The 13,176-nt window shown below is 36.1% G+C and overlaps 1 protein-coding gene and 2 pseudogenes across 1 annotated transcript; all 3 read left to right on the forward strand.

The window, feature by feature from the left end:
• Nucleotides 1-2,625: 2,625 nt before the first annotated feature.
• Nucleotides 2,626-4,686, forward strand: LOC120205614 (probable serine/threonine-protein kinase At1g01540). Its single transcript, XM_039205472.1, has 7 exons — nt 2,626-3,318; nt 3,405-3,509; nt 3,608-3,730; nt 3,836-4,006; nt 4,113-4,242; nt 4,343-4,552; nt 4,642-4,686. Exons 1-7 carry the CDS (start codon nt 2,762-2,764, stop codon nt 4,660-4,662), a joined length of 1,317 nt encoding a protein of 438 aa, XP_039061403.1. The 5' UTR covers nt 2,626-2,761; the 3' UTR covers nt 4,663-4,686.
• Nucleotides 4,687-6,783: 2,097 nt separating this feature from the next.
• On the forward strand, nt 6,784-9,416 carry LOC120205615 (annotated as a pseudogene).
• Nucleotides 8,829-13,089, forward strand: LOC120205680 (annotated as a pseudogene).
• The last annotated feature ends 87 nt before the right edge of the window (nt 13,090-13,176 follow it).

Below are 13,176 nucleotides of genomic sequence, written 5' to 3' on the forward strand. Positions count from 1 at the left end.
TCTTGACCGTTGGATGAATGCTTGACTAGCTACAACAAAAAGTGCCGTATAATTTCCCTTCAACGGTCATTCGACTGTCTCAAATTTATCCGGGCTTCGTCTAAAGTAGGTCTAATTATGACTTTAGTCCATATATTATACTGAAATAAAGTATTTAATCTCTTTATTTTCCATTTTACATAAATTCCTCTTATGAATTTAAATTAATAACATCATTAGTTTATATTGTTAAAGTGATAATATGGCCACACAAATAAGGAGTCATGGAAGTCTATCTAAACATACTTGGAAAACAATAATAGATTTATACATTAGTTAAAATATCTAAAGATGCTTTCTCAAAATTTTAAATCATCATTTTAACATAAGTAATCATCATTTTAACATAAGTAATTAACGATATATTGATTTAGATGTAATAAAAATATATAAAAACTGGATGGATCAAATTAAGCAAAATCAGAATAGATAGATCGATTAACAATAATGTGATATGTGGATGAAATGTTAAATTATCAATTTTAATAAAAATGATGATCCAAATAAGAAAGGAAGGATTGAGCCTAACGTTGTCGTATACAACAGTCTTATATAAGGTATGTGTATAGCAAGGAGATTTTTGACAGTATTCGAACTTTTGACAGAATAGTTGTTTCTTGGAATCTTTCCAATGCAATGACTTGGTCAATTTTGTTGGATGGGTTATGCAAAGATAACAAACTCAAAAAGGGGTCGAAGATATTTCGAGCATTGCAGAAATACGGGTTCAAACTCAACAATGTCTCCTATAATATCTTAATTAATGACTCGTGCAAACATAGGCGCATCCAACTCGGTTTTGTTGTATTATTTGAAATGTTGTCGAGTGACATAAAACCCGACCTTTACACATATTTGACAATGATTTATAGATTATGTCAGAGGGGTTCTCCGAGTAAAGCGCACGAGTTGTTTAGATGCATAGGTCATGGTGAATGTTTTCTCGATAGATGGTGCTATAATATCTCGATCCATGATTTCTTCGACAGAATCGTACCTCAAAAATGATCAAACTTACTGAAAAAATGGTCGGGAATGACTTTTCTGTAAACATGTGCACTGCCAGAATGATTTTGTTTTCATGCTAAGCTTTGATATCATATTGAAAACTAATATTTTCTCAATTGTTATTTTCAATGATCAAACAATATTTTTCATAAAAGATTATAGAGAATATATAGCTATAGTAACGATAATCTCGAGGTTTCTTACGATCCATTAAAACGTTAACATTTTGACGAAATAGCGTGAAGTACGACCTAACCAAGGGTTTAGTGAGACCATCAACTTTCTGGTGAGTGATTGGAACATAGCTAAGAAGATCACACGCAACAACTTTTTTCACGAACAATGTGATGATCCAAATAAAAAATGAAGGCATTGAGCCTAATATTGTCGTATACAGCGGTTGTCAATCAATGAGATTTTTGACAACATTCGAACTTTTGACAAGATGGTTGCTTCTTGGAATCTTTTCAATACAATGACTTGGCAAAGATAACAAACTCATAAAGGCGTTGAAGATATTTCTAGCACTGCATAAATACGGGTTCAAACTCAACAATGTCTCTTATATTATCCTAACTAAACTAATGGCTTGTGCAAACATAAGCGCATCCAACTCGTTTTTGTTGTGTTATTTGAAATGTTACTGAGCAAAATAAAACCGGACCTTTACACATATTCGACAATGATTTATAGATTAGGTCAGAGGGGTTCTCCGAATGAAGCATATGGTCTGTTTAGATACATGGGTCATGGTGGATGTTTCTCGATAGATGGTGTTATAATATCTCGATTCATGTTTTCTTCGACAGAATCATACCTCAGAAGCAATCAAATTTATCGAGGAAATTGCGAGTAAGGGCTTTTCTGCAAACATGTGCACTATTAGAATTAAACTCTAATATCATATAGCAAACCAATATTTTCTAAACTTTTATTTTCATTGATCAAGCCATATTTGTATACAATGATTACAAAGAATATATAGCTATAATAATGATAATACAGAAGGGACAACTTAGTAAATATTCTCAGTCACCTCTCCTGACAAACTAACAATTTCTTATCTTTTAGCCATGACAGATTTTCATACTAACAATAAATCTTTTTCGTTACGCTAATTATGATCTCAACAATTAAAACTATCTATTTAATTATTTTTTAGTGCCATCGATACAATCGAACTGTAACTTCTAAATAATTACTTATAAAAAAGTACATAAAATAAATTAACGAAGATTCATATGTAAAAATGATAATACAAAAAGACAATGTAAATGATTTTAGTTTATTGATATCATGAGTGAAGCAATAAGAAGAGGCCATGATATAATTTTTATAATCTGTGATCGGGAGTCAAATTTAAGTAACATAAAGAATTGAGGGTTTAAATACAAATTGTTTAGCATATTAGAGGACTAAAACAAGAATTTAAAGGAAAAGTTTATACATATATTATATATAATATATCTCCAACTCCGGTCCGGCTAAGACAGGTAGATAAGCTTATTTAAAAAGTTAAAGAGGAGGTAATAAAAGAAGCGTTCAGTGTCGCAAGTGGTGCAGAGCATAAAGAAAGCTCCCTTTCTCCTTCTGTTTCTCTTCTCCATTTGCTGTAAAGACATTCCTTTTTCTCTCTTTCTTTGCCTAAGCTTTCCATTTTCATTTCGGTCAAAACGTTACTTGCCGGCGAAGCTAATATCGTCGGTATCTCAGGATGTCGGTGTACGACGCGGCGTTCGTTAACACGGAGCTATCGAAGCCGACGTCGATTTTCGGGTTAAAACTATGGGTAGTGATCGGGATTCTTCTTGGTTTGTTCATAGTTTTGACTCTGTTCCTTCTATCGCTTTGCCTGACAACCCGCCGCAAATCTCGCAGACATCGACACCTGGACCCCATTCCGCCATTCTCCAAAGAGATCCAAGAAATAGTCCACCACCCGCCGGCAGAAGCTAATTATCAACATAAGGCCTCGCCGGTGCCGGAGATCCAAGTGGACGCGGGGAAACTGGAGCACATGTTGGCGTTCTCCAGTGGGGAAAGCAAAGTGCACACGAGCGTGAGCGAGACGACGTCGTTCGGGAGTGGGAATGTGGGGCCGGAAGTGTCTCATCTTGGGTGGGGAAGATGGTACACGTTGAGGGAACTGGAATTAGCTACCAATGGATTGTGTGAAGAGAATGTGATCGGCGAAGGCGGCTATGGAATTGTTTATCACGGCGTTTTGACCGACGGAACTAATGTTGCTGTCAAAAATTTGCTCAACAACAAGTACCCCTCCTTTTACTTCAGTTATTTATCCCATTACAAGAAATGAAAGTTCTTTTTTCTGAATCATTTGAATCTTCGATTTTCAGGGGTCAAGCCGAGAAGGAATTTAAGGTAGAAGTGGAAGCAATTGGGCGTGTGCGACATAAGAATCTTGTGAGATTGCTTGGTTATTGTGTTGAAGGTGCTTATAGGTATACTGCAGTCATCTTCCATTTTTAAATTCTTCTTTGATTAGTGTAAACTGTAGAGAGAAAGTGACCTAGTATCTGTTTTTCTTTTTGCTGTTTAGGATGCTTGTATACGAGTATGTTGACAATGGGAATTTGGAACAATGGCTGCACGGTGATGTTGGGGATGTCAGTCCTCTTACATGGGATATCCGTATGAATATCATACTAGGAACAGCAAGAGGGTACATTTAGAATTCTATCCTTCCGGTTCATGTAAAATTGTGTGTCGATTCTCTATTCATTTGTGCCGGTTCTCATTCGTGGTATTCCCCGTGTTGTTATTGCAGTTTAGCTTACCTTCATGAGGGTCTCGAGCCGAAGGTTGTTCACCGGGATGTAAAATCTAGCAACATCCTACTTGATCGCCAGTGGAACTCCAAAGTTTCCGATTTCGGGCTCGCTAAACTCTTGTGTTCTGAACGGAGTTATGTGACAACTCGAGTGATAGGAACATTCGGGTCGGTTAACTTCCATTTCACAGTCTAAACTTAGCACTTAAGGTTAACAGTTATGAACGCCTTCATGTGCACTGAAATCACTTCATTATCTTTCATATTTTTCCAGCTACGTTGCTCCGGAATATGCTTGTACAGGCATGCTGAATGAGAAGAGTGATGTCTATAGCTTCGGTATACTTATTATGGAGATTATTTCCGGGAGAAGTCCGGTCGATTATAGCCGGCCTCAAGGAGAGGTTAGGCTTATTATTAACTTCTCCTTTGTTTTCTCCCACTAATCTAGTGTGACAGCTCCTAATGTTGTTAACTTGGAAACGACTGAATTCATAATTGCAGGTGAACCTGGTGGAATGGTTAAAAACCTTGGTCGGAAACCAAAAAGCCGAAGAAGTAGTTGATCCCAAGCTACCCGAGACGCCTGCTTCGAAAGCGCTCAAACGTGCGCTATTGGTCGCTCTCAAATGTGTCGATCCTGGTGCGACGAAAAGGCCGAAAATGGGGCATGTTATCCATATGCTTGAAGCTGATGATCTGCTCTTCCGCGATGTAATCACCGCTTCCGTACTATATTAACAATTTTGACACCCGAAAGGTAGCTTCCACTTATATTATTTTACCTTCATCTTGTTCTGCAGGAACGCCGGGCTGGAAGATAACCTTTGGATTCACATTCCGGCGATGGACAATCGAATCGCAGTGGTTCGAAATTAGGTTAGAGATGATTTGTTGTATCTTTAACAATAATCTGACATTATTCTATATGTTTGGTTTGCATTCCCCCCCCCCCCCACATGTAATATACGGTATGCATTTGTACAAATATAGACCATAAAAATATATAAGATAATGTCTCTTAAGTATATGTATGCCAAATCAAAGTAACCGAGTATTTCTTTAATTTATAATTTGAATTAAAAAACTTTGCTTATATCGGCTAAGATATGTGGGGTTTGCGGCCATTTATGCTTGAACAAGAGTATTAAATTACTAGACACAATAACATTAATAATAGACATAGTGTGCTGTCACGTGTTTTCTTTAATTGTTCTCCGAAGGTAGACCGGCAGATGAGTTATTGTAGGGACAATGTTTTTCAATGCTCAACATCCTTTGCAGGCGCCATCGGGGAGGGTCTGTATGTTCAAAACCCGATACAAACTCGACCCCGAATATAATGATATGTTCAATTTTAGGAGTACTTAACGAGTAAGTCGATCACAAATTAAACAATGCTCGGCTCGTGCCGGTTAAGATACGTCGTTCACAAACAGAAGAGACATTGAAATAATTGGATGATTCTTATAAGCGAAGATTGATGCTTATAATTCCATCTTTCAAGTGATGAAACAACGTGCGGCAATGCATCACGGAGCAGTAAGCACCTCATGGTACCAATCAATCGCCATCTTTTCTAGTGGAAAAAGTTAAGATGCCGTGTTTAAATATATCAACCAAAGAACCGTACTCCACGCCCTTAATCTTCACTTTTTACTCTTGATTATTTGTGAAGCGATGCGAAAAAGTGTAAAAGAAACAATAATTAATTACAGATTTTTGGAGTTAAGCCTGGAAAATGGAGGGTCCCATATCTTGATTATCACTTTTAATAAATTTATGGGTAAATTACGAATTTAGTACTTAAATTTTCAATTTTAACCTATTTTAGTACTTAAACTTTTAAAATTTTCAAAACCATACCTAAATTTTAGTTTTTGTTTCATTTTAGTACTTCCGTTCAAAGTTTAATGTTAAGTTTTGGAAAAAAATCGAAAGTTTAGACACTAAAACGGATCAAAACTGATAGTTTAGGTATTAAACACATTAAGTTTTTAATAAATGTACTAAAATGAAATAAAATTAAATATTAGGTATGATTTTGAAAAATTAAAAATTTAGATATTAAAACATACAAAAACTGATATTTTAGTTACTAAATACATAGTTTACCCTAAATTTATTTATGGACTAATATTAATTTATTTTTACTTTTTAACATAATCAATTTTTTAATAAGTTATAGTAAATCAATGTTAATGATCAAAGCAGACACTAAAAAATATCGAATAGAAAAAATATAATTTAAAAGGTAATTTGAGTATTAAACCTTTAAAATTGGTTATTGCTAAAGCCCACCATTTTTTTTAATTAATCATTTATGCCAGATCTATCGACCAACTAATACAGTATTATAGAGGCAATGATCGACTAATTAATATTATTAATAATTTATTTCAAAAAAACAAAATCTTAATATATTATATTTTTAAGCTGCTTATGAGTTTTCGAGTCGAGTATCGAGTAGCTCATTTTGACTCCTTAAAAGCTCGAGTCAAATATATTCTACTCAATTATTTATCAAATTTTGATCAAATTAATCTCGAGTAATTTACAATCTATTTTATCTCATTTATAACCTTACTACTAACTCAATTTACTCCGTTTGTAAATATCACGTTGGACCCTAACCTTGTTTCCGGCTTACTTTGAAACATGCATCATGCAGCTGACAGCTCATTTATATCCGTTAGATTTGCGCGGCTTTATACAAGTGGAAGTAGGGCTGACGTCTGGCGGGTGGCCCAATGAAAATTAAATTCCAACCGAGGCTGCCCAGCCCTTTGATAATGTCAACAGATTTGACACAAAAAAAGGCAAAAAGCAACAAAATAGGCGGTAAGGGATTCTTCCAACCCGTTCCTCAATTCTTTATTTCCCCCATTCATTGTCCTACACGTATATAGTCTGTGACCGACATTCCGTAACAGGCAGTGATTGAATCAACACTCCTCATCCTCAACTACTCCCCAAAGATGAAATTTCAATTAAGCTGAAAAATACACCACCCGTTTGCAGCTTTGTTCGAAATTTCCAAATTCCATTTCCAGTACTAAAGTCAGGTAAAGTCTTTCTATTTTCCTTTTTTTTCTTATTTTTCAATTAGCTTTCCTGTGTGCGATTCTACTGAAATACCGATTTTTTTTCTTTATCTTTTTAGTTTAGTTGTTTGAAACCTATTTAGTTTATAATTTTGTTTTTATCTTTTGTTATTAACAAAGCTTTAACAGATCCGTGGATAATTTATTCTTCTGGCTGGTTTAATCGCTCGTTTGGTTTAAGTATCTAAACTTCAGGTAAGCTTTTTTTTTTACTTCTCTATTTGTTTGACTTCATATTTCTGGATGTTTTTGTGTTTTTGTTTTCGTTTCAGATCCATCAGATCTGCTCTAGTTTATGTGATTTCTGAGTTTTGAATTTCGATTTTGAAGCTTTGTTTTTAAAGATGTGATTTCCAGGATTTCCTTGAAGTCTTTTTGGTTTAGAATTATTTTATTTTGTGTAGAAATGACTTGGCTGTTTATCTGTATAAAGTTCCTCTTAGTATTCATGGAGGAAATCATGTAGATGTATAATTAAGACGAGATAGGATGGATAAACAAGGAAAATCAGGCTACCAAGGAGATCTAGATATATCTGTCATGATTTATCGTTACACCGTCTCTTTTGCATGTATTCGTTATATTTTGGTGTTGAATATATGGCCGTTTATGCCATCAGCTATTTGTTTAATCCAATTGTTTTGATACCCGTTTTAAGTTATGACCATGCTTGCATAGTATGAACTATAAAGATGATTACTTGTGGAAACTTTGGGTGTGTGATGTCTGTCATAATCCATTAAATTATTAACATGATTTAGTTTATCAAGTATTTTATTTGTTATAATCGGCTTTGTTCTTCTGGATGTTGTAGTAAATACATCAAAAAATGAGCCGTCCTCAAGAACCACACCGCCCTTTCTTCCATTTTGGAAATCCTTTCCGTACTCCTAAGGGTTCTCAGTTGCCTCCGAGACTTCTTTCTTTATTGAATGTGTTTGAGGTCGCCTTGTCAGAGAGGCTGAAAAAACTTGTGCCTAAAGACAAGAATGACATCCTTAGCTTGTCGTGGATGAAACTAGCAATGGAGTCGCTTTCCGAGATTCACTGCGACATAAAAAACCTGATAACTGAGCTTGAGCTCCCTGTGAATGATTGGGATGAGAAATGGATAGATGCGTACCTGGACATAAGTATAAAGTTGCTTGATATTAGTATTGCTTTTACGTCTGAACTTACAAGGCTCAACCAAGGTCATCTCTTACTTCAGTGTGGCTTGCATAAGTTGGAGTCCGACTCCCCAAACCAATTCCTGCAGGCATGTTCCTCACTTGATAGCTGGAGACAGCACATTCGTTCAAAAAATCCCAGAGTTGAATGTTGTCGTCCTATACTGGACAAACTTGTGGAGTCATTGAACTTGCCTAAGGTGAAGAACTCTGCTAAAGGGAAGGTTTTTGATGCGTGCTATGTATGGAGCTAAGGTGGCGACTACATATATCTGTAGTGTCTTTGCTGCAGCTTTCTCTGGTTCTACCAATAATTTGTTAGATTTGCCTGTTTCTGCTACGCTTCCATGGGCACAAGTTTTCTCTGATATGCAAACAACTGTGAATACAGAAATTAGAAATATATTTTCTTGCGGAGAATTTACAATTCTTAGAGAACATCATGCCGTCGATGCTTGTACCAAAAAGTTGTATCCTTTCCTTCAAGATGGGTTTAATCCTGCTGAAGGTGAATCATTCAAGAATTCTGTTTCAGATATGAGGAACACAGCAGAGAAACTATCTCAAGGTTTAGATAATCTTTCAATGGTAGTAGATGGCTTTTTCAAAATAGTTTTGACCGGGCGTGATGCTTTGCTTTGTAATCTAAGAGCAGGTTGTGCTGTCCCAAAATCAGTCACAGGAAGAAATCTTGACGAGCAAGTTGCGAGGTGAATCATGATTGCAGCGAAGCTAAATTCTTCTGTATACAGATGGTTTAGGTATGAGACCTTCTGTTTTCTAAATAGTAGCCATATACAACCTTGTCTGTGTAAAGAAAGTATGTGTTGTGTGGGTTGTAAGCTGTGTTATACTAAAATAGTTTGTTGTATGTGTATTTGGAACATCCTATGCCAAACGCTATATAAAGGGCCAATATTTGTTTGCAAATGTTTGCTTCCTATTTTTAATCGGTCATCATTTCCCTAGGATATTCCGTTATTACGGTGTTCCTAATATCTTTTCCCTTTGCAGCGCAGGCTATTCTTGACATGTATAGCATGCGCTAGCGTTGGCTCCCAAAAGAGGTATAAATTCTGTGCAGTTTTTCTGTCTTAAACTGTATGGATGTTTTTTATGTGAAAGAGTAGGTGGACATGCAAATTGGAATACAGCCGACCGAGCTCTGGGTGTTATAATGACCCCAGGCTTGAATGCTGAGAGAATATCCTCAGGTTGTATCCTATTGTAGTCATATGAAACTGGGAAAACAATGTTGGTGATATTGTGATTTGCATGTTAAATCTGTGGATAGTATTGTTGCAGTTGCAGTTGCAGTTGCAGTTGCAGCTTGTAGTGGCTAGTGCGATTGGCCCTTTTGATCATAGCTTTTCAGTCAAAGGACTCGAGCCAACTTGGATGCTATTATTAGGCGTTGGCTGGCTCTTGGTTAAATGGCTGTGGAACTACGAGTTATGGTTGGGCGGAATGTTGAAATTGGAAGACATATGTAAGATGCATGTTTTATCACGTCACAAAAAATTAAACTTCTTTTTAAAATTAATCATTTATTAATTTAATCATTAATAAAATATTGAATTCAACCAGGAGGTTTAGGGATTAGGTGAAATGCTAACGTATCTCAATCATGTTAATTATACGACTTAAATATATATATTTAAAATATTTTATCTTCATTCTGATAGATTTTACCTAATAGTTTCTTTGACAGACGATTTTCTATACAACTTTGGAATGAAGAATGTTGACCATGAAGACCTTGACAAATCTTGTAGAAATGTTTACATGCTTTGTTTTGCAAATTTTTATCTGAATATTGAAGTAATGAAAATATAATTTCAATTATCCGTTTTTATTTATCTAGTAATTTTTTTAAAAAATTAATATCAATTTCAAGTTGTATATTAATTATCTGATCTATTGATCGATTAATTTGAATTTAGTATTGCAGAGGTAAGAGATTTTAACCAATTTGTTTCAGTTGTAATTTTTAAGATTCAAATTTTTGATCTTACTTAAGAGATTTAATATTTATCTCATTAATTTTTATCTTACTTAAAGAAATCTAATAATTTTTCTCACTAAACTAATTGAAATATAAACCCAGGAGTATTTGAATACGAACACGAGAAGGTCGACTTTGTTTATGACCTTTTTTTCTATCAGAATAACTTTGTTTATGACAAGGTTTAGACAAAATAGATGTATATCTTGTACAGTGAAAAGGCCAAAATGCAGAACAGATTCCAAATTTATTGTGGGAAATTAATCCCATTTAGAACCCGTAAAGAATCCTTTTCTTGCAAAGCCATAAAAGGTGTTATCTGAAAGGTGGAAGTCTTCACGAGAAGACTCGAGCTTTCCCAGTTTAAAGGTTCACACCCATGACTGGAAATTTAGAGAGAAAGAAAATGAGAATTACTGGTAAACCCAAGAGAAAATTTTAGAAAAGAACAAATGAAGAAAATAACACTTTACACCTACCAACATGCTCTCGCAAAATTCAGACCCCATTTCCTTACCACCCTTTTTATCACACTCTCTGGATTTGAGTTGTTATCACGGCAAAAAGTGTCTTCCTTGTTCTGGGTTTTCGAGTTTGATCCGGGTTGGTCTCAAATTCGGATCCAGAAAGCATATCAATAAAGCCCAGCACCGGGTCGGGCGATCACAGCATCAAAGGGATACCAGCTGATGGTGGACGCTATGTTCGGTACAACGTTTATGGTAGCTTATTCGAAGTTTCCAGAAAATACGTCCCTCCCATTCGCCCCGTCGGCCGTGGTGCTAATGGTATTGTCTGGTAAGCTATGATCTGGGTTTATCATCATCTTGAAGTTTCTCATGATAGTTTTTCGATAATTCAAGCTATGAGATAGCTTTGCGAGTAAGTTGTTTACATGTTTTGATGGAACCATGATGATTCTAAGCCCTGTGTTTTTAGATTGAGAGTGAGATGAGTGAACCCTTCACTTGCTTTCATTAGCACATTCAGATGTGTTTTGCTTCTAATGAAATTAAGCTGCCGAATTTAGGCCCCCATTGAAGTAAATGAATTTAGATCTGAATTTGCTGCCTGAGGAGGTTGAAAGGAAGTTACCATTCTGTTCATTAGGCTTTTCTATACGTTTATTAACCATATCATTGCTCCTCCCTTTTTTTAGTGCTGCCTTCAATTCGGAGACACGGGAGGAGGTCGCTATCAAGAAAATCGGGAATGCTTTTGAAAACAGGATCGATGGCAAGAGGACTTTACGAGAGATCAAGCTTATTCGTCACATGGATCATGAGAACGTGAGTTCTCTTAGTTCTGTCGTTCACATGTTGTTCATGTAAATCGACCCGTAATTGTATACGGGTGCTAATGACGTGAGATTCCTTTTCTTCTTCAGGTGGTCGCCATCAAAGACATCATACGGCCTCCACTGAAAGAAAACTTCAATGATGTCTACATTGCTTACGAACTCATGGACACCGATCTTCATCAAATCATCCAATCTAACCAATCGTGACAGATGATCATTGTCGGGTTGGTATCAAATACTTGCTGTTGTATTAAATATTCCTGGATAGAAACGTTATCCGTTTTCTGTTAGCAACTTAGAAGCTGGGACAATTGTTGATTCTGCACTGCTACTTTTGCTGTACTTTCTATATCAGGTTTTACGAGGTTTGAAATATGTACATTCAGCAAATGTTTTGCATCGTGATTTAAAGCCCAGTAATTTGCTTCTGAATGCGAATTGTGACCTAAAAATTGGAGATTTCGGGCTTGCGAGGACGACATCTGAAACTGATTTTATGACAGAATATGTAGTTACTCGCTGGTACAGGGCACCAGAATTGCTTCTCAATTGTTCTGAATACACTGCTGCAATCGATATTTGGTCGGTGGGTTGCATACTCGGTGAAATCATGACTAGACAACCCCTCTTCCCTGGCAAAGACTATCAGCTGAGGCTTATCACAGAGGTATGCTTTCTACAATCTTCGAAGAAACTACCAGAAAGCTCTTCGGATGGTCCATTACTGTTGACCCTTTCATTATAAGGTTCTCGGATGCATTTAGCTCTCTATATTCTCGCATGATCGTTATTTGCATGTTCTTTTATTAGGTGCTGGTTTTACATTGACAATCATGTTATGTAGATATGTTTCCAATCTCCAAGAGTTTTTGCTTATCTTGATGGATTTGCACATAATATTCTTTTTCCTTGGAACAGCTTATAGGTTCACCCGATGATTCGAGTCTGGGGTTCCTTCGAAGTGACAATGCCAGAAGAAACGTTAGACAGCTTCCACAATATCCAAAGCAAAATTCCGCTGCTAGGTTTCCTAACATGTCACCTGGTGCTGTTGATTTGCTTGAGAAGATGCTCATCTTCGACCCCCATAGGCGCATTACAGGTTCTATGAGTTGCTTATTTGTCTCCTCCACTTCGAAGTAACAGAAATAGTGGATGAATTTGAAGAATCTTTGGGAAATCATTCACACGATGCTTATATGTTGAACCAAATCATCCATTTTCGTCATTTTTCTTAACAACTTTTTATCGTCCTTTGCAGTTGACTAGACTCTATGCCATCCGTACTTGGCACCTTTTCACGACATCAACATGGAGCCTGTTTGCCCAATGCCATTCAGTTTTGATTTTGAGCAACCATCTGTTACTGAAGAAAACATTAAGGAGCTCATCTATAGAGAATCTGTAAAGTTCAATCCAGACCCAATTCATTGAGATTTATGTGTTTGTAGTGACCCTGGTTTGCTGCAACATAAGTTGTAGGACTAATCAGTCCCTTCTGAAATTCGAAAATCAATAAACGAGTCGTGGAAAAAATACTATTTAAATAGAATTGGAGTTTGTTCAACTGTCATTTCACATCTCTTGAGCTGATGATGCTGGACCATGTATGCATCTAGGAATCATATAGGCTTGTCTTGGATATGGAACTAAATTGTTCAGTATTTCACTTGAAACATTGTATTCTACTGCAGATATCCTGGATCAAGGATTCTAAAGATTTATAGGAGGAATCATTTTCCATCAATGCCATCTACTCT

The sequence above is a fragment of the Hibiscus syriacus genome, unplaced genomic scaffold (genome assembly GCF_006381635.1).
Source record: "Hibiscus syriacus cultivar Baekdansim isolate YM2019G1 unplaced genomic scaffold, ASM638163v2 tig00012523_pilon, whole genome shotgun sequence".
In the NCBI taxonomy this organism is placed as follows: domain Eukaryota; kingdom Viridiplantae; phylum Streptophyta; class Magnoliopsida; order Malvales; family Malvaceae; genus Hibiscus; species Hibiscus syriacus.

Excerpts from the sequence above, each read along its gene's own strand:
- LOC120205614 (XM_039205472.1), top strand. The coding sequence starts at position 2,762 with ATGTCGGTGTACGACGCGGCGTTCGTTAACACGGAGCTATCGAAGCCG. Across the intron at positions 4,007-4,112 it reads CGAGTGATAGGAACATTCGG|CTACGTTGCTCCGGAATATG; the intron begins GTCGGTTAACTT and ends ATATTTTTCCAG. Across the intron at positions 4,553-4,641 it reads ATGATCTGCTCTTCCGCGAT|GAACGCCGGGCTGGAAGATA; the intron begins GTAATCACCGCT and ends CTTGTTCTGCAG.